A 21,704-nucleotide genomic window follows, 5' to 3' on the forward strand; every position below is an offset into this window, starting at 1 on the left:
GATGAGGGAAAGGAGGCCCAGAGAGGTAGACTTGCCTCAAGGCAGACACATAGTAAAGTAAGAAGGTTCAAACCAGGGCACTCTGACTCTGGATCCTACGCTCATAATCACAGAAGTTTGGCCCCCAGATGTGATTGTGATTTAAGGAAGACCAACACCATTTCGGTCATTGTGCAAAGAGCTGGATTTACTGATGGCTTCAGTGGCCCTTCTTTGTGGATTCAGGATGATACTGGCCAGGCCTGTTTAAAGACCCAAGGAGGGGTGCCTGGGTGGCTCAGTCGTTAAGCATCTGCCTTCAGCTCAGGTCATGATCCCAGGGTTCTGGGATCGAGCCCCGCATTGGGCTTCCCGGTCAGCGGGGAACCTATTTCTCCCTCTCCCACTCCCCCTGCTTGTGTGCGCTCTCTATCTCAAATAAGTAAATAAAATCTTTAAAAAAAAAATAAAGACCCGAGGAACTGTTTCTTTCTGAGGCCTTATCCTACAACATTAAAAAAAATAAAATGCTACATTAAATGTAAATTTTTGCTATAAATACTTCGAAGATGTTTTAAAAATAATTTGCCTTTGAAGTAATCTGGCTGTGAACAATTTGCTTAATTCATGATTGGCTGTGATTTCTCATTCACGTTTGGAATTCTTGTCATTGTTTCTAGATGTAATGACACGAATATTAATTTAGCAAATGAGGTTGACATAATATTATTATATTTTGTAGACATATAATGAATTTTTTTTTTTTTTTTTAAGATTTTACTTATTTATTTGAGAGAGAGAGCGAGCAGAAGCACGGGGCAGAAGGAGAAGAAGAAGCAGACTCCTCTGCTGAGCAGGGAGCCCGACGCGGGGCTCGATCCCAGGACCCTGAGATCATGACCTGAGCTGAAGGCAGACGCTTCACCGACTAAGCCCCCCAGGCGCCCCATGAATCATTTATCGATTGTGCTTTTGCATTCATAGTTTTAAGCCAGCACTTTTCCTTTATTCAGTCTTAAACCTTCCCTTGCCCCCGAATGGACTTGTAGGCCAGCTCTGTGGCTGTGGGGCTGATGAACATACGTGTTCTGGGCCCAGATCCACCTGCTGGCCCCCTGCAGGGTGGCCTCGGACCCACTGGAGCAAAATCTGCAAAGCCTCTTGAGGTCCGGGTGCAGAAACCCCTAATACCATTTTTGCCACATTTTTTGGTCAAAGCGCGTGACCAGGCCCACGCAGATGAAAAGGCGGCCTGCTTTTTACTAGCGCCATGTGCTGGCAAGCCTCAACGTCGCGAGCAAGGGCTCCTCCCGCCGGGACATGCAGCTGCCCCTGCACGCCTCCCCCTGAGCTGTCCCTAGGGACAAAGTTGCAGCCCACGCTGCCCGCGGCCCCGGGGAGGGGCGGAGAGAGCCGTGAGACCAGGCTGGGAGGGAGCGGGGACTGCTGTCCTTCTCGGGGCACACTTCTGCCCCATGCTGCAGCTTCTGCTCGGTGGCTGTATCACCTGCAGCTGGTAAAAGGCAGTTCATTATACTGCCATGAGCTAGTGAAATTGTAACAAACGGTAACATTGGCATGTCGTTTTCAGGAAGAAATAAATGTCTTGGAGTGAAAAGGGGGCTCCCAGCATGCACCCGGTCATGACGAGAGCTTTGAAAGCGCCCTGTGGGCAGCGGCGCCCAGGGGCCCTGGGTGCGGTTGGTCACCTGCCGTCGGGAGACGAGACTGGCTTGTGGCGAGGACGCGAGCTTCGTCCTCCTGACACTGTCCCGCTGGGGGTGTTGGGCATTCACTTCTGCAGAGGATGCGTCCACTAATAATACTTCTTCTGTTGAAGAAAGAGAGGGACAAACATGCTATATCATATCGCAAAATTAACTTGCGACTGGTCCTTATGCCCCACATTTTGGCAGTATCTCCACCTCTTACCTGTCAGACAATGGGTGTAAGCTCTCAGAAGCATGAGCTAGGTCTGTCTGTAGGCTCGTCTTTTTTTTTTTTTTTTTAATTTTAAAGAAATGTGTATATATATATTTAAAAGTTGTGAAAGAGCGCCTGGGTGTCTCAGTTGTTAGGCGTCTGCCTTCGGCTCAGGTCATGATCCCAGGGTCCTGGGATCGAGCCCCGCATCGGGCTCCCTACTCCGCGGGAAGCCTGCTTCCCCCTCTCCCTCTGCCCCTGCTTGTGGGAATCTCTCTCTCTCTGTCTGTCTCTCATGAATAAATAAATAAAGTCTTAAAAAAATAAAAAAATAAAGTTGTGGAATATAACACAATTAAGAAAAATATGTAAGGGGCACCTGGGGGCTCAGTCGGTTTAGCGCCCGACTCCTGGTTTCGGCTCAGGTCATGGTCTCGGGGTCGTGAGATCGAGCCCCGCGTCCGGCTCCACGCTCAATGGGGAGTCTGCTGGAGATTCTCTCCCTGGGCCCCTCCCCCCACTTGCTCTCTCACCTTTGCTTGGAGACTGCACTGGTCAGCCGAGGCTTTCTCAGGCCTGCGCTGCAGTCTGAGGGCCCCCTGCCTCCTTCTGTGCCCCCGCCCCCCATCCTCCACGGGCACCTGCCCCACCGATGCTTGTGTGTCTAGCCCCGACCTGGGGGCCCCAAATGACCTGGGGCGGGGGGACCTGGATAAGCAGGGTGACAAAGGCTGGGCTCAGTCCAGGGGGAGGGGATGGGCTTTCTGAAGGAAGAGTGGGTGGATGTGCCTGGGTGTGCAGAGCAGGGAGGACGGGGAGCTGAGGCAGCTCTGGGGTTGGACTCGGTCAGTGTGCCGCCGAGCGGGGGCTCTGTCGGGACAGCAATGGTTTTAGCTCTGTGCTCATTCAGGGGTTTTCATGGGAAAAGTAACATGGTAAGTTACATTTGAGCTGGTGTCCACCGTTTGCTGGGTGCATTTGTGCAGGACCTCTCTCCAGCAGGGCCTTCCACAGGGAGGAAGGGAAGCAGTTGAGGGGATCCCATGTGTCCCTTCCCCTGCAGTCTTTGTGCCAGGCCCCACTCCGGGCCGTCTTCCAAGGGCTGAAGAGTCAGCGGAAGAACTGATCAGTTAGGCGGCATCTAGTTGAGGCCTCAGGTCAGGTGGTGGTGGCTGAGATGGAGATGGGGGTGGGGTATGTGCGGGAGGGCCTGGGATATGCACCGGCGGTCACACTGCAGAGGATGACTTGGGGCAGGTCACGGAGAGGACTCTACGGCTGGTAGAGTTGGCCCCAGACAATGGCAGGCCCTCGCCCCTGCCCCTGTCCTCACAGGCCCGTCCTGCTCACCATCCCCGCGGTGGACCATGGCAGAGCCCGGTCGTGCTGGGAGGGCCTGGACCCAAATCTGGAGGATTTACGTGGCTGGACCTGGTTCTGGCCTCCATACAGACTTGTGAGAAGTGGCACACAGATGTGCGGGAGCCACGTGGCCGGCTGCGCTGTGCAGGTTCCCCTGCTTATTGCACCTGCCGCCCGCCGTGGAGCCGCCGCCTCTTTCCTCCATCCCTCCCTGTCCTCGCGCTGGGGGTGGGGTGGGGGCAGATCGATTATACAGGTGCCGCAGAAGGGGCGACACCACACATGAGGTGGGGAGGCGCATGTCCGTGAGAAGGCAGGACCGTTGTGGCTGGCTCGGCAGAAGGACAAGAATACAGCGAGACCTTTACGCGGGGGTGCAGTGTGCCATCGCTGCAGGTGGGCTAGTGGGAAGGGGTTTTGGTGGCAGGAAGAGAAGAGCCGCAGAGGGGTTGGAATCACAAAGCTTCCCAAGAACTTTAAGACTGGCTTGGCTGGTTGGTCCCGTGGCCACCGGGCTCTGTGGATGGCGATGGTGTGGACGCCGTGTCCGGGAGGGGAGCTAGACTCCGAGGTTCCGATGGACAGATGGTTCAAGGGAGTTGCTAACTATACCGTTGGGTACCAGGTTTCAAACTAAATTTGGGCTGCAGCTTCTAGCTTTCCGTTGGCCCTGGATTGAGAATAGCCTCTCATCTCCCAGCCATCTGGTCCCTCCTGGTCTCCCCTGCCGAGTGACGTCTCCGCATATCTTCCCACAGAGAGGACAGACTCTCAAACACAATCTATTAGGTGAATCTATGTTTTTCCAATGGGGGAGCCCCAGGTGGGATTCTGGGGAGGAATGGGTCCCCACATTGGAAGCGTCTGTGGGGTGTGGGTGGGATGGGATGGCCCCCTTGGGCAGCCGCACGTTGAGCTGTGCCCTGGACGGGGTAGTCCCTGCCTGTGCGCCTGGATCTTGGTTTCTCAAAACTTCCTTTTCTGAACGAGCATGCTCTGGTGCCACCTCTCCGTCATCTAGTGTCAGTGGGCGTGTGCGCATGCCCACTCTGTGTAGGGCGCTGGTGGCCCAAAGTGGTAGAAGCAACACCACTGCTGGTTGGAACACAGCTGGTTTTCTAAGATGACAAAAACAGAGAACGAGCTAGCTCTAACCGCAGCATTCATTACTGGTAAGAGAATAACCCGTTATTATGTGTCTGCACGGAGACCATGAGCCAGGCTTGTGGAGACCTTGAGACAGACCAGACTCGAGCTTTCTCCCCTCCCACCCTCAGCCCCTGCCCCTGACAAGCCAGCATTTTTGTCCCGGGGAGATCAGGCCAAAAGGAATGTCGAGGGCTAATCGGAAGAGGGTCCATCATAAACTGGGCCCACGCGACTGGAGGGGTGAACGGAATTGGAGGGAGGCGTTACCACTTGGCTAGTGCTGGGAAGTCTGGGGCCTCGGGCTCCCCTCCTCAGCACCGGAGCTGCCCTCCGCCCTCCGCCGGCGTCCTCACCCAGTTCTGCCTTGTACCAGGAGGCCCCTGTTGGCCAAGAGAAGCCGTTACGTTTGAGACAAATCTGTGGCGATACTTGTGCGGATGTAGCTCAGGTGGCCCCTGACAGGTGTCTGGTGAGGGCACCTGCGGAATTGCCCGGGGGGCTTGGGGGGGTTTGAAGACTCTGGTGGTGAGCACAGGGCGCCCGGGTGGTGTAGTCGGGTGAGTGGCCGACTCTTGGTTTCGGCTCAGGTCATGATCTCAGGGTCGTGAGATCGAGCCCAGGGTCAGGCTCCGTCCTGAGTGTGGAGTCTGGGATTCTCTCTCTCCCTCTCCCCCTCCCCCTAATCACACATGCACTCTCTCTGTAAATAAATAAATAAATCTTAAAAAAAACAAACACTGGTGGTGGGCAGACCCACCGCACGCACCTACCCTCTTCCATCTCTGATCACAGATGCCCCCAGGGCTGAACGTGAGCCGATTTGGATGTGACAAGTCCAGCGGATTCAACTCATCAGAGTTTCTCGATAACAACAAGCAGGCTACGAAACTGGTAACATTTCCCCAAATAGATTTTGTGATGCTTGCAGGCTCCTCTCCACACATACCGGGTGGGGGAGGTGTTTCCATGAGTGATGGACCTGAAAGTGTGTGTGGGGGGGTGCGGGGGCTGCTCACTGCAAATGTTTTCTTCTTGCCAAAATGTTAAACACGTCTTGTGAGGGTGGTTTAAGTCTTTGTGGTCAGCTGCATACGTGGAGTCAGTTCTGTGGCTCGGCCACACCAGCGGTCACGGGCGTCCTGGTTGCAGAGGTGCAAGGTACGGTGGGAAATCCAGGCGAGGCGAAGTGCACGAGTCATGAAGCTGTGCTTTTAAGGGATAAGGCTGTACATTTCCTGGGCTTGTCCAGGGGGCCTTGAGCCCTGGAGAGCCTGGACCCGGCACCCCTGTGTGCTCCAGACCCCTGGTCTGTGTCGCTGTCCGTCTGAGCCCTGCTCTCGCTGCCCGCCCTTGGCCAGCCTGGGGCTTTCTCCCCTTGCTTCCTGCCCCTGCCCCACCTCGCAGCGGCAACCCCTCTTTGGAGCGTGAGGTTGGAAGCTGCTTCCCCTGGGAAGGCTTCTCGGAGCCTCCAGGCCTGGTGCTGTGTGCCCCCACCGAGCCCCCGCGTCTCCCGGACACAGGACATCGTTTATCCCCCTTGGCTTCTAAACCATTTGCTCCCCGGGCAGGACTGCTTACTTTCCCACACGGAGTCTGGCATACAGTCGGTGCTCAGTGACGCAGCGAGGGGCTGCGCCGTGTTGTCACTGGAGGCCCGGCCTGCTCGTCTTCCTTTTCTCCTCTCCCTCACTCCGTCTCCCGGACAGCCTCCTCCTCGTCTGAACCAACTCGGAAGTGCTCTTGTCTGTTTCTGTTTCATACCTGGCTGCTACTTCCCTGAAGTCTGTTTGGACAAAATAATAAAACTCCGTTTGTGTTATTTGCTCGGATGTTTTTCCACGCTGTGTCATGGTCGCAGAAGGAGAAAACCACAGCTGTGGGGGGAAGACCCGCCTGGTGCACAGGGCCAGGAGGGCCAGGGCATTACCCTGGACACTGGGCCATGGGCACGTGCATCTCCACACCCCCATCGGTAATTCCAGGTGGTTCTCCAAGTGCTTGTCCCCATTTCCACTCCCGCCAGCACCGTGCATGCGCTCCGGCTTTTCTGCATCATCAGCAGCCCTTGCTTTTGTCGGACCCGTTCAACCTCTCCAGTCTGCTGGTGTGAAATGGTGTCTCGCTGTGGCTTAGTTTTGCTTTCACCACTTAGGCATGGGGTTGAGCATATTGCATACGAATGGAGCTGTTCATGTTTCTTCTTATGCGGAGAGCTAGCTCAAGTCCTTTGCTAGCTGTTTTCTATGGGGATATATGTGTTTTTCTTATTCACTCACCACGGCCCCGGAGCCTCACATCCTTTGCCCATTTTTGAATTGGGCTTTTTATTTTTTTGTTGTTGAGTTGTATGAGTTCTTTATATATGCTGGATATTAATCCCTGACCAGACATAGACTTTGCAAATAGGCTCTCCCATTCTGTGGGTTTTGTTTCACTCTCCTGTAGTGTCCGCTGATGCACAGTAGTCTTTAATTTTGATGAAGTCCTATTTATCTGTCTTTTCTTTTGTTGCCTTTGTCTTTGGTGTTCTATCCAAGAAATCACTGCCAAGTCCAAAGTCATGGAGAGTTTCCTCTACGTTTTCTTCCGAGGTCTGTAGTTTTAGCCCTTAAGTTTAGCTCTTCGATCCTTTTTGGGTTAATTTTTTAAAAAGATTTATTTATTTGAGAGAGAGAGAGCACATGTGCACGTGAAGGAGGGAGGGGCAGAGGGAGAGGGAGAGAGAGGATCTCAAGCCGACTCCGCACTGAGCGTGGAGCCCAATGCAGGGCTCAATCTCACAACCCTGAGATCAGGACCTGAGCCAAAACCAAGAGTCGGATGCTTAACTGACTACACCACCCAGAAACCCCAGCCTTTTTGGGTTAATTTTTGTATATGATGTAGGGTAAAGGTCCAAATTCACTCTTTTGCATGTGGATAACCAGTTTTTCCAGGACCGTCTGTTGAAAAGACTCCTTTTTCCATGGAATGCTCTTGGCACCTTGTTGAAAATCAGTTGGCCATTGTTTCAGGGCTCCCCCCACCGCCGTCTCCTTCCTGTTTTTGTGGGTTTTGAGGGAACACAGCTAGTGAGTGTGGTTAGCCTGCCATCTGACCCAGAGCCCTAAGATTTCTGGAAATAAAAATGGCCTCGTCATGGAGCAAGCATTGGAAATCCCTGCCCCCATGCTTCTACCCCCTCTGTCCCTCGTTTAGAAGCCTTTGCTCTGGGGCCACTTCCACACTCTCTGCTCTGCTGGTTAATCTGATCACGTATTTTGACTACTGACTAGTGTAAAAAATAATCAGGTTACTCATTGCTCTTGAGACGGTAATATGAAGAGCCCCAAGCATGTTGATTATCTCCTAACGTGAGGATGTAAGAGAAGTAAAGTGTACTACTCTTGAAAACAGGGCTATGTGGTTCGCATCATGGGGGGGAAAGGAATTGCCATTCTCCCAAGCCCATTATTTCATTATTGACTGGTTGGCTTTTTAAAGGTGATGGGCTTTCTTTTTCTTTTCTTGGGAGATGATCTGCTCATCTGCTTTGCTAAGGGTCTTTAGGGATAACATTTGAGTCACTCATAAGCCTGGAAGACAGACAGACACTGTAATATCCGAATTACGCTGGGACAGGGACTCTCGGAAGCTGGAGGGGTTGAAGCTGCACTGCCTGGCGTTGTGCCTTTTCCCACCTCTGGAGTCAGACTGACGTGCCAGGTTGAAACATCAAACATTTGTCTGTTTAGATGATGGGGCCAGTGTGCACGCAGTAGGAATGAAGATTGACCACAAAAATCAGGCAGAGGGGATGTGGAGGAACTAGGGAAGCCAGTTCTTCTCTGGATGGTCTTTGCATTTCCATTCCTAAAGTTAACATACTGTTTGGCTTTTTGGCTTGGATAAGCTGAGGGCTGGGGTTTCCTTTACCCTCTCTGTGCTCCCCCAGCTGTCCCTGGGTTGGTTTATTTATTTTAACTGCTGTTTATGGTTGACACACAGCATAGATGGCCAGCCCCTGGAGTGTGTTAGTGGATTAGCATAAAGCTCTAGAGGCAAATATTTTCTGACTCTGGGAGAGGCGGATGTGGCTGGGCTTTTCTTTAGCATGGTTTGCTGTGACTGGCACGCTCCATGAAGATAGAAAAGGACAGGGCGCCTGGGTGGCTCAGACGGTTAAGCATCTGCCTTCGGCTCAGGTCATGATCTCAGGGTCCTGGGATCGAGTCCCGCATCGGGCTCCCTGCTCCTTGGGAGCCTGCTTCTCCCTCTGCCTCTCTCTCTCTCATGAATAAATAAATAAAATCTTAAAAAAAAAAAAAGATAGAAAAGGACAAAACATGTCACTTTTCTCTCCGAATTAGCTACTGACTAGTTTTTCATCTAAAATAGTGATGGATATTGAAATATCCTATGTGCAATGCACCCAGATCCCACAGAATTTCCTCCTTACATACATAGGTAATGAGATGGAAGGAATTTTATTCACCTGAATTCCTCTTAGAGAGAGTGAGTATGCGTTCAGGAGAAATATTTTGAGAAGCCTGTTGAGGTCAGGGTGGGGGACCCCAAGTGACATGCTCAGAATCAGAAGGTGTTCCGAATGCCTTCTAAGGAGGGTGAGTCCTGCTAACCAGCAGATTTTGCTTTTCTGAAGACTGAGACCGTCAGGTGTGCAAGCTTGCAGGTTAGGAGTAGCCGTGCGCCTGCATTACTCTTAACGATGGAGGGGGCAGAATCTGCCTTTAATTTACTTCTCAGCCACACAACTCTGCTGAGGTCCACTGCCTGTCCCTGGGGCAAACATGGCACATTTCCTGGGGCATCGGTGGTCTGCATAAATGGACCATGGAGAATTCCAAACTCACATAACGCTGTTAAAAACATTGACCTTTATTTTTTTAAATTATTTTATTTATTTGTTTATTTGACAGAGAGAGAGACAGTGAGAGAGAGAACACAAGCAGGGGGAGTGGGAGAGGGAGAAGCAGGCCTCCTGCGGAGCAGGGAGCCTGATGCAGGGCTCGATCCCAGGACCCTGGGACCATGACCCGAGCTGAATGCAGACGCTTAATGACTGAGCCACCCAGGCGCCCCAAAACATTGACCTTTAAAGACATTGCTCTGAGTCACGTGAGTCTGTGGTCCCGGACACTCCTGCTCCATCTGCTATGTACTTACCTTCCCTAGCCGCACACAAAGTGCTATGAGAATCAGGGACAGAGGGAGCGTTTCCAGCCATGGACAGTCACTGAGTGACCTCGGGGGCCTTTAGGGAGGCAGCACCGAAGATGAGTCTCCAAGGATGGAGAGTTTTTGTTAGGGAGAGGATGGTGGGTCTGTGTTGGGTGGGCGGGGACCTGCCAGGTGAGGGGGTGGCGTGAGTCCCAGGTCAAGGTGGAAATGCCAAGCAGAGAGGGGACCAGTGTGGCCGAGCTGTGGGACAGTGAGGGAAGAGGAGATCTGGATTGTGCATGGGGACCAGTGGGCAGGAGCCAACCGTCAACTACCCTTTTTTTGTTGTTGGGCATCCCTGATGAGAGACCAGGGTGTTTGGTCAGCGATCCCTCATCAAAGATGCCTCAGAATCACCAGGGCAGAACTTTGAGCCCTGCCGGGACCCCGCCACTGGAGTTTCTGATTCAGGAGGTCTGCTGTGGAGCCCAAGAGAGCTGTCTTTGGAAAACGTTCTTCAACAATTTTTGTTCACTCCCCGGTTTTAAAACGCAGCAATGGGAGGTGATGGCAGTAGGCCACTTGTAATGTGGTAGAACTTGGATTCCGAATTCAGGGCGGTGGTGATGGGACGGAAGAGGGGGTCCGTTTGAAAGGCTCTAAAGGGGCAGGGAGGGCGTGAGGTGACGTCAGACCTGCCAGAAACCCAAACTGCGATCACATTGGTTTGTTCAGCAGTTCCTGAATGGAACCCATCCCATCCAGCAGGTAGAAAGGAGCTCCCCCGAGCTTTAGCAAAGGAGAAGTTTTCACAGGTGGAAATTGTGAGCACAGAACACGTTGCTTCGGGCGAGGGCGGCTTCCTGAGGGGGATGGAAGAGGTCTCCTGGGTGGACTGTCCCGCTGGGCCTCCCCTCGGTGACTGGTTCAAGCGTCAAGGCTGGGATGCTGGACAGTGCTGTTGGTGTGCGTGGCCCCGTCTGGGCCCGCTTGAACAGAGTGCTTGCCGCTCCGCTACCTGGGGTATGTGAGCCCCGCTCTCCGCATCCCTCCCAGATCAGCGATTGTTGGGCCCCCCTCACTGGTGGCCGCATGAACCTCACTCAGAGTCTTTTCTGGGGGGTAATTCCACAGGATACACGGTTATTTGAGCTCTTTGTGGACAGGTTTTCAAAAGGATATTTTTGCACACTATTATTGCTGACATTACCATCGTTGTGTTTTTAAAAGCTACTTTATTACAATTTCTAACTTCAGTTTTGTCTAATTCTCTCTTTTGAAAAAGAGTTATACTATGCAGAGCAAAGGCATTAGGAAAAAGTTCTCAAGTGTCCATTGCAGAGAGGCACATAATCCCCTCAGGACTGCACTTCTATTTGGTCCTTGACTTTGCTCACAATAATGGGCCACTCAGTGTGAAACCTCGTGTTCTCTAAGACAGCGAGGTACGCCTCAGGCATAAGTCTCGTCTGGGTACCAGAAGAAAATGACCCGGTTCCATCACAAACCCTCAATGCCAGAGCACACAATGTTTCATTAAAAGGCATAGAAAAAGTACTGATGGACACCCTTCCTTTTTGGGAAGCTGATCCTTTTGTCATGGAACAAGGAAAGGCTGGTAAAAATATTTACTCTGTAGCCATCAGGATGGCAGAACTTGAATGTGATGAATAAGCGCATCTATCATTTGTCATGATATTTTGGCTACGTGAGTCAGCATTTTGATTTGCAGTGACCATTTTGAAAAAATGAGGCACTTCTTGGTCCTGAAATGTGTTTCTTGGGAATATTCCTACTTTGTGGACTGGTTGACTGTGTGGAGCTCTCAGCCTCCATGTAAGATAAGAACATGGGAGTCTCAGAAATGTTAGTGTGGGTTGGCCGGCATGAAGTCCGTGAGGTGAGGACCAAGCGAGGGGCATGTGTAGAAATGGGAAGGACACAGCAGGGCTGGCGTCAGCCTCAGAGGTCAGGGAGGAACCCCCGGAAAAGCTGGTGTTGGGGAGGAACTACTTTACCCTCAGAGTTTCTTCTGGGTTTCACACTGTGAGACAGATTAACAGCAACAAATCAAATTTAACTTCAGGCCTACTGGAACCCCACATACAGAGAGGTTCAAAGACAGAAAAGGTAACTGAGGCACGTGTGCCATCTTGAGCTAAGGAACGGATAGGGGTCTGGGGCCTCCACGTGGAGGACCGCCATCCACAGGGCAATGTCTGGTAATGAGATGTCTGCCCTGCCCCACAGACGGGTCACTTGGCTAAAATCCATCTTGTAATAAATCTGATTCTGGGAAGGACCCACAATTTACATCCTTCTGGATAGTTAGGGGAGGGGCAGAAGTTTCTCCTGAGTCTGCTGCATCCTGACTGCCCTCACCCCAGATAGTCCACATGCCAAAGTGGCACATTTTGGGGAGACTTGCTCTGAACCCCGTCACTGGCTTCTTAGTAATCTGTCACAGGCCAGTAAGGCGTTATTCCATCTGAACAACCCTAGAAGCATGCTCCGTCTTCAGCCTGTATCACTTCCCTCCGTTTCCTCCCTGTTAAGCCCCAACTCTGCGGCCCATCACTGGAGGCTCACCTCTCCAGCCTCATCTCTTGCTGCTGCTGGCCACGCGGGGGTCCTCCCATGCCAGGAGGTGCCCCCTCTTTCATGCCTCCACGACTTGGTTCTTTTGTCCTTTGCTTATAATGCCTTTCCTGCACGTGCCCCTCGATCAAAATCCTACTCATTTATTTTCCAAGGCCTGACTCAATGTCACCTCTATCAGGAAGCCTTCCAGACCCCCACAGTCCAACACACATAGAACGAGCATCCTCCATATGCCAGGCGCAGGGCTGATGAGAAATCAAGATGGGCAAGACTCGGTCCCTTCAGGGGGTCCCGTATGTGCTTCCTCCGCCGTGAGTGGATGTGCCGGCTGCTGGTGGTATGAAGTTACAGTATAGTTCTTTCATTGCTCAAAGTCCCCGTTCCTGGTTGTCGGGGAGCCGCATGCCTGATCCATCAATGTCTCAGTGGACGGTGGGCATAGCTCGGACAAAGGGCTCAGCTCTAAACTTCATAGTTGGCTTTTTTGAATCTGTAAGCAGGCAGTAGTCTTGAAAGACAGACTTTGTGGAAAGAGAAAAGGGCTTTCTAGAGACTCTAAGTCTTCCCCTTTCATAGAGAAAGCCAACTGGGCCAACCCAAATCATGGCTTTTTACTGAGCGTAGAGAGAACTCCAGATACGGATCTGATGTAGAGAAGGTCTCACCTCACATGAACAAGGAGAGTCCTTCCCTCCTCCCCCCAGTGCCGGGGGAGAAATGGGGCAGTGTGATGTTGTGGTTTATAATAAAAAAATATATATTTGGTCTCCATCCAATTTCTAAGGGGTTTTCTAAGGGATAAGAATAATGGGAGCATCTTTTGCTGTGCTATTTGGTTTTTATCCTCAGTTCCTGAAATGGCTTTAGAGAGATAGAGGTGAAGTGGGTGCCTTCTTATTCGTAACAAGTCCCTTTCAACCACACCCGAGTTTCTGCTAATGAGGTGACTTTTTGGAAGCCCCTAAGCAACCGTAGGCTGGGGGCTGGTTGCCCGGGGCAGACACTGTGTGATTGGAGCGCTGGAACTTTCAGCCCCACTCCTCATCTCCTGGCAGAGCGGTCTGGCTAGAGATTGAGTCCAGTGGCCAGTGGCCAATGCTGTAATCAACCTGCCTATGTAATGATGCCTCCACAAAAATCCAAAAGGATGGGCTTCAGAGGGCTTCCAGGTTCATGCAACAGAACACGTCCGTGCTCCCCCAAGCTCCTTGGGGACAGAAGCTCCTGTGTTCGGGATCTTTCTAGACTCAGCCTATGTATTTCTTCATCTGGCTGCTCATTTGTATCCTTGTCATAACCCTGTAATCTGGTAAGTAAACTGGTTTCCTGAGTTCCGTGAACTGCTATTCTAGCAAATTAATCGAACCCAAAGGGGTCATGGGAACTGCCAATTTGCAGCGTTCAACGGAAACCCCAGGCCCCAAATCAGCCCCTTATGCCAGGCCGGTCACCACACGGGGGCTTAATACCTAACCAAACTGCAGTTTCAACCCCCAGAAATGTAGTCCTAATGGGTCATTGAGGGAATTTCTGGTCAGCCCCAGGGAGGCGATCTGTCCTGAGGGGCCTCCCTTCCCCCAACGGAAGACCACGACCCCCTCCCTTTCTCCCCGGGGAAGGTGACTTTGCCTGAAGCAATCTTTTCTTCTCTGTTGCTCATAACTTCTTGCCCCACCCTCCTGCCTATAAAAACCGTCCATTTTGTAAACTCCCCAGGGCTCCCCTCTGTTTGCTGGGTGGGGTGCTGCCTGATTTGTGAGTCTGTTAATAAAGCTGGTTGGATCTTCAGCTGTACTCAGATGAATTTTGATTTTTAACAATAGCCAGTGGGTCAGCAGCAGGGCTAACAGCCTGCACTTGTGTTTGGCGTCTGAAATGGGGGGACCGAGCCTGGAACCTGTGGGGTCTGACGCCACCTCCCGGGAGACAGTGTTGGAATTGAGTTAAATTGCAGGACACGTAGCTGGTGTCGCTTGATGTGGGGAAATCCTCCCATCCGGGAAGGGAAGTTGACTTGTGAACCATCTGCTTCTCCCCGTGGGATTGGCACAGGAACCTCCAAGGAGCTCTTGTGATATCCGATGATCTGGGGACTCTGGGGGCTTGAGGGCAAGTTCCCTGCTTCCCTGGGACGCTGCCGGCCTCTGAGAGAAAGTTGGGCTTTTGGAACGTGGGAGACAAGTAAGATGGAGGCAGAGGTAGGGTGATGCGACCGCAGGCTGAGGAGGGCCGAGAGCCACTAGAAGCTGGAAGGGGCCACATTGTGAGGGGCCGTGGCCCTGCCGACCCCTGGGCTTCAGACTTCCTAACCCCAGAGCAGTGAGAATATTCATTTCTGTAGTTCTAAGGCCCCCAATTTGTGGGACTTGGTGAGGCAGCCCCAGGAGAGGAATACTGTGCGGAGCGCTGGGCTGGGCTGGCACTTCAGGTCACGTTTCTGGTTACCCCTGCCCCGCGCACTACTGCAGACCCTGGAATTTCCACGGGCCGGGTGGGGGTGCAGGCGTGCGGAAGGAGCCAGGGGTCGGGGCCAGGGAGGCCACGGAGGAAGGCCAGCCACCTGGGACCCCAGCCCTAGGGGCATAGCAGCCCAGGACCCTGGGCGGGACCAGCCACAGCCGGGGACACGGGGTAGGACGTCCGTGCCCAGAAGAGGTCAGGGGACAGCATGTGGACCAGAGGCCCATGCGGGATGCTGTCAAGACAGGACGTGTCCCCCCGCAGCCGGGGCCATGTGGGAAGGAAGCAGGTGTGTGGCCAGAGTTCCTCTGGAAACAGGAAGCAGACCTGACAGGGAATTTGAACTTGGAAAGTGAGTGACTGTTTACCTGAAAGAAACGTTTCCAGCCCACAAGAGCCTGAGGCTCGGGCTCCTGGAAAAATCCGGGAGTGTGTGTGTTGTCGGTGGGGATTGAGCACAAGAAGAGACTGGTTAGAGAAAGTTTATAGTTTTTGCATATTTGAGTTTTAGTATATAAATTCCACTCCACCCCTAAATATTGACCATATTCTGTGTTTTTTCCCCTCCCATGTTTGCTTCCTCCACTAAACTGTGAACTCTCTGTGGGTAGAGATGGTGTTCTGCCTCTTGGGATATCTGGGTCCCCGAGACCTAACGGGACAGTCCTGACACATAGTCTGGTTTTGTCAAGTGTCTGTTGAACAAATGACAATATTCAAAATGTGTAAGCAGCAGGGCGCCGGCTGGCTCAGTCGGTGGAGCGTGCGACTCTTGATCTCGGGGTTGTGAGTTCGAGCCCCACGTGGAGTGTGGAGATTACTTCAAAATAAAATCTTTAAAAAAATGTATAAGTAGCATTTCCTTTCATTTTCCCTCAATATCTTTCAAGTTTTATTTTTTCCAGTTTTATTGAGATATAACTGACATATCACACTCTGCGAGTCCAACGTGTACAACATCAGATGTGATGTAGGTTCAATACTATGAAATGATCGTTATAAGGAGATCGATTAACACCAGTCATAGTTACGGTTAGCCACGGAGTTACAGTTTTTCTTCTTGTGATGAGAACTTTTAAGATCTATTTCTTAGCAACTTTCAAATGTACAACACAGTGCTATTAGCCGGTCTGGATGTTGCATCCCCAGGACTTCCTCATCTTAAAACTGGACGTTTGTACCTTTTGACCCCACCACTCATTTTTTTCAAGTTTTCAACAGTGTCCAGACTTTCTTAGGGCCTTTGCCTTGGACCCACGCACGACAAGACCGTGAGGACCAGGGTGCAGGCTCGGGGTCCAGCAGGAGCCAGGAGGGCGGTGCTGGATCTCGGGAGGATGTCTGCGTGAGTTCCTTTTGGGACCTCTGCTAACACAAGACAGTGGCCGCGTGGCAGGGTCTCCTGCTGCCGTGAGTACATCAGAGATGAAGAGAGGGAGTTTTTCCGTAACAGCATAGTTTCTAGTAGGATCTTTGCTGCTACTTTAGCAAAAAAAGAGTATTTAAAATAAACTCCCATAGTGTAAATTAATTCAGATGTAAATAACCATTCAGAAAACCAGGAATTTGACAAGCAGAGGTGTCTGCCAACATGTCCTGGGTAATTAACTAGATTTTTGCACTTTTTTTTTTTTCATTTTGTTGGCAGCACCAGGCAAAACTTCCTTATTTCTTAGCTCCGATTTGATGGTGCCGATTCTAGGAGTTAAAAAAAGACTTGGGGTTTTGGTGGCTGGCCTCTCGGGCTGGGCAATCTGCTGGCCTGAGATGCTTCTGTCCTCAGCTCCGAGTCAGCGCCAAGCCTTGGGCCACACCATCTGCTTCTCCCTGGCCCGCCTTTGTCTGGAGCCATCACAAGGGCTGTGCGATGCCTATCCACTCTCCAGATCCCCCTCGGGATCCCCAAGCTCTGAGACAGAAGGCTGGAACGCAGCCTCCGCTGCTCAGGAAACCCGTTTGGGTTGCTCTCGTCTCACCTTGGCCGGACGATTGGGCAAACAGGTAGTTGAATGTCCCCGGGGCACACGCTCTGTGCGGGCTACGCACGGTGGACTCCTGGTGACTCCGTGCTCGCCTCCTGTTGCAGGCACTCGGACGGGATGACGCCTCATCATTATTGTAAGTCTACGTTCGAATCAGAACAATGGCTCAGTCTCCTCAGGTGAGGCTGAGGGTCCAGGTTAAATGACACTAAGTCCCGTAACGTCCTGAGTGCAGGCAAAACTGATTTCGTCCTGGGTGAGCTGCCGGCTGCAGCCTTTTCTCAGAGCCAACTCTTGGAGGGTTTGGTTGGGTCTGCCTTTTGCTCACTGAGTCTCTGGCACCCATGCCTCCGGCGTGGGGCTGGGGCGGGGGGCTCGCTGGTGGGACCTTACTGTGTGGCATGGAGGTTTGAGGATCACAGTATATCAGCATGTGTGTTTCAATGGCAGACCATGAATAAATGCTTGTTGAATAAATGGAGAAATGTTGGGAAGCGAAATTCCACCATCTAACCTTATGAGAGGTGTTTGGATTATTGGTTTCTTTGGGCTGTTTTGCCTCTGTAACTCCCTGCCCTCGCCCTGTGGCCACTCTGTATCTTAACCGTGAGCGTGTGGCTGTGTGTGCCCCCGTCTCCCTGGCCCTGCTCTTGGCCCTTCCTTGCCACACTGCTCCCAGGGGACGGGTCCGCCGGGGCTTGTGGCCACTGGGTCTGCAGCCTGCTGGGGCTTCGGGTCTCCATTTACGAGCAGTGGGTTTCCACAGAAGATTTATAGGGTCTTGCTGCAGAAACAGCGTCTCCCCTACAGTCACACCTGCAGAGTCATGATGTGAGGCAGGGGCTCTGACTTCACCTGAAGCTGTTTTGTTTTGTCCAGGTTGACATTCACGCCCTAGTTATGCCTCCCATCTAACTCTGAACTCAGCCAAACAGGTTTGCTCTGTGATAGGCGAAATAACAGGCGTGTTGGCACCCTGCACCCCTTTACTTCCCTAAGTCCTGCCTGTGCTTCCAGCTGTGGTCGAAGGGTCAACTCCTCCGTGAAGTCACTCCTCTATCCCAAGTCATGTATAATCCGCAGGATTAGTCTAGGCCCTCTGTGAGGTGCGGGACTTCAGAAGCAGCTGTGTGGTCAGATTGCCTGGCTTTGAATCCTGGCCCCTCCGTCTGCTAGCTGTGTATCCCTGGCAAAGTTACCTAACTTCTCTGTACTGCTGGGCCTTGCAGACGGCATATGGGAGGGGCTTGGCCTCAGTGCAGAGATGGGTTTCTTGGAGGCCCATTTCGAAGGATCAGAGGAGACCACAGACTGGGCCCACCCATCTTGGCACCTGCTCCTTGCCCTGCACACCGGGACGCAAAAGTTGGCATGGTTCCAACTGGAGAACTTCCATTTTTAGGCCCAGATACCGAACTATAAAACAGTCCATTTGTGGGACGCCTGGGTGGCTCAGCCGGTTAAGCATTGAGCTCTTGATCTCATCTCAGGTCTTGATCTCAGGGTGGTGAGTTCATGCCCAGCATGGAGCCTACTTAAGAAGTAACCACGGTTTACAAACCGCTCTCCCAGAACACTTAATGGTTGCTGTTGTTCTCTGCTGGGGGAGTGCTCATTCAGACCAGCTGTGGGGACTTCCTCCATCCCGAGTGTGCACGTGTGTGGGTGTCGTGTGTGCGTGCGCGTGCGTGTGTGTGCGCAGACACTCTGATCTTTGCAACGGTTTAAGCCATCCTTTAGGCGAGCTGAGAATATGGACTAATGAAGTGATTCACAGCTTTATAAGCCCAAGTTCTGGTGGAGCACGGGGGTGTGGACAAGGCAGCAGAACTCGGTGAGAAGGGAGGCCTCTCGGGGCATGTGGGAGTCGGGGTCTCGGGGAGGGGGGATGGGAAGGAAGGGAAATCGTGACCGCGATACTCAGACTGTACAATTAGGCCCAATATTAATCTTGTGAGTGACAGGCTAAACTCGTAGCCTCAGATTTTCTGTAGGATGCCTGAGACCGTCCCTCAGACCTGCACAGTGCTCCCAGAGCGGGGAGGCATGGGGAGATTGTCACATCTGACCCAAAAGCCCGAGTCCTCGAGTGTCCTATCCAAATTCGCAAGTGGAACAAAACTAATGGCTGTGCAGAGGGCTCATGTCAGTAATAATACCAGCCAGCCTACGGAGGCATCCAGTACATCCAGGGCCGAGCTGGGAGCTGGGTTTAGACGCCAGGGTCAAGTGTGGGCACTTGAGGTCTCCAGCAAGCTCCGTGAGCCCCCTGGGCTCTGCAGTCTCTGAGCCGACAGTGTCCCCGACAGCTGCCCCGAGCAGTATCATTGAAGTTGATGGCACGTCTCTAGGTGCAGAAGGAGCCAGGGCCCCGAGCTAAGTGGGGTGTTGCTAATTGTCCACAGTCTGTTTACAGAGCCTGCCTAACGGTACTAATTTCTGCAGAAGATAGCGCTCACGGGAAGATGGCATTTAGCTGAGTTGGGGACATGAGCGGGAAGCTGCATCCCGTTACTCAGCCTCGGACCCAAGGACTTTCCAGAACTGTCCGTTCTGGGCTAGAAGCCCTGCCCTGCCCCCTCCACACCGCTTCTTTGGTGAAACATGGCTTCTGCATTTGCTTGGTCCTGTCCACACAGGCCAAACTGATGAACGTCTGGTTTTCGTGTCACACAGCTAGGAAGTGGGAAGTTAGGCCCAAAGCTTCCCAACTAAGTTGTCATCTGTTTCAATTCAGTGAAAAATTAGTTTATGGAACATACTCTGTGTCTGAAGCCTTGTGCCAGGTACGCCCGCAGATATGTTTGCGGACTCCTGTTGTGCTTCTTATCAAAGTCCTACATGGCTCTGTGCATCTCTGTTGGATTGTGAGCTCCTTACAGGCATGGACTATGTGTGCCCCGTTGATTGTGTCTGCAGAGTGGTAAGTGCTCTAAGGTAAATACATGAAAGGCAGTCATGGTCCCTGTCTGTGTGTTGTTTATCATCTAGTGGGCAGACTTGTTTAAAGGTTACCAGTCAGACTGTGATAAATGCATCCATCCATCCACCCACCCATCCACCCATCCATTCCTCCATCCATCCATCCATCCATCCATCCATCCATCCATCCATCCACCCACCTATCCACCCATCCATCCATCTACCCATCCATCTATCCACCCATCCATCTAATCCATCCATTCATCCACCCATCCCCCATCCATCCACCCATCCACCCACCCATCCATCCATCCCCAAGGCACCCATCCCCATCCATCCTTCCATCCACCCACACATCTCTCCATCCCCCCATCGATCCCCCAGCCATCCATCCATCCATTCACCCACCCATCCCCTATCCATCCATCCCATCATCTACCCATCTGTCCATCCATCTACCCACCCATCCACACATCCATTCATCCATCCATTCCCCCCACCCACCCATCCATTCACCCACCGTGCCCCATCCATCCATCCCCCATCCATCCATCCATCCACCCATCCATCTACCCATCCATCCACCCATCCATCCACCCAACCATCCATCCATCCATCCATCCATCCATCCATCCATCCATCCATTTGTTGAATGTTTGCTGGGCATCTATTATATGCCAGATGCTGGGAGGGTAATGGTGATTCAAAGATGAATAAGAAAGAGCCTCTAATATCAAGTACCTCCCAGTTTATAGATAGAGATAGAAATTCAGCATGTAAAGAGTTGAACTGTAAGACAGGATGGTGTTCTACTGATATGAGGTATCTAGAATAGTCAAATACACAGACATAGAAGGTAAAACAGTGGCAGCCAGGAGCTGGGGGAGGGGAGAATGGTTATTGTTTCATGGGGACGATTTCAGTTGGGGGAAGATGAAAAATTTCTGGAGATGGATGGTGGTGATGGTTGCATAACATTGTGAATGTACTTAATGTCAGAGAACTGAATACTTAAAAATGGTTAAAACGGTAAATTTTATGTTATGTATATTTTACTAGACCCCACCCCCAAACAAACAAGGTGATAAGTACTCTGCAGGTCGAGGACACATGACCCCTGGAGTCTATGCCTGGTCCAGGTGGCCTGGACAGTCACCCTGCCCCAGACCCCAGAGAATCTGTGCCCTGCATGTCTGCAAGGGGTTTTGGGGCCTGCAGGAATTAGAGCAAATGGGAATTATGGGATCTGGAGGCCCACCTTATCTAAGTTATAGGAGAGTTTGCTTTACTGAACACTTTCCCTTTCCTGAAGCTGTGAATTCTGTCCACAGTGGGCTCCACATTAAAAGGGTCTCTTGGTGAATAAAGGACTTTGGCAATTATCTGTCACTGCACAACTGACCACCCCCGACCCTAGTGGGGCTTGAAACAGCAGCTAGTCTTTATCTGCTCGGGACTCAGCTCTGGCGGGGGCTCCGCTGGGCGCAGTCTCTGCTCCACGTGGTGTTGGCCGCACTGATCAAGGGCTTGGGGCTGGAAGAGCCAAGGCCTCCCCCAGTGTGGCGCCTCAGCTGCATGACCAGAGACCTGGGGCCATGGGGCCCCTCTGTCCTCGAGGAACTATTTTATGAGTCGGATGGACTTTTGTTAATTTTTGGTCGCCTTCAACCCCTAGAGCTTTGCAAACATAGTTTGGCAAAGTCACAGTATTTAATCAATAGAAAATTCATTGTGCTTTCTACTTGTGTTATCGCTTTAAGTACTTTACTAAGGTATTCGAATAGCTTTCTTAGGATTCATAATTTGCTTTGTTTCAAGTGGTATATCATATTTCTTTGTTTCTCTGTAGTGTCTTTGACTTACTCTTAGCTTAATTACTTGCATTGAGTGTTGAATTAAGTTAATTTAACAGAAACACTTATTTTTCTGGTAAAGCGACAGAGAGCAGAAATATCACTATTAGAGTAAGGCTTATTCTCCAAATTCTTTTTTCGTTTTCAAAATGTTCAATCTTGTTTTACAGGTTACAGTAAAGTGAATATAAAATCTCCACACTCTCTCTCTTAAATAAATAAATACATAAAATCTTTAAAAAATAAATAAAATCTCTAAATTCTTTTTGCATTACAGCATTACAGGCTGCCCATCGAGGTTCAACTATTCTTT

At 51.6% G+C, this 21,704-nt stretch overlaps 1 protein-coding gene across 1 annotated transcript in view; it reads left to right on the forward strand.

The window, feature by feature from the left end:
* CNIH3 (cornichon family AMPA receptor auxiliary protein 3) overlaps positions 1-21,704 on the forward strand; it is a 232,413-nt gene that overhangs the window by 87,854 nt on the left and 122,855 nt on the right. Inside the window, exon 4 of the mRNA XM_035008662.1 lies at positions 5,206-5,304. Within this exon, the coding sequence (XP_034864553.1) occupies positions 5,206-5,304 (99 nt within the window). The remainder of the gene's footprint in view (positions 1-5,205; positions 5,305-21,704) is intronic.

The sequence above is a fragment of the Mirounga leonina genome, unplaced genomic scaffold, assembly GCF_011800145.1.
Source record: "Mirounga leonina isolate KUSES-001 unplaced genomic scaffold, KU_Mleo_1.0 Mir_152, whole genome shotgun sequence".
NCBI lineage: Eukaryota > Metazoa > Chordata > Mammalia > Carnivora > Phocidae > Mirounga > Mirounga leonina.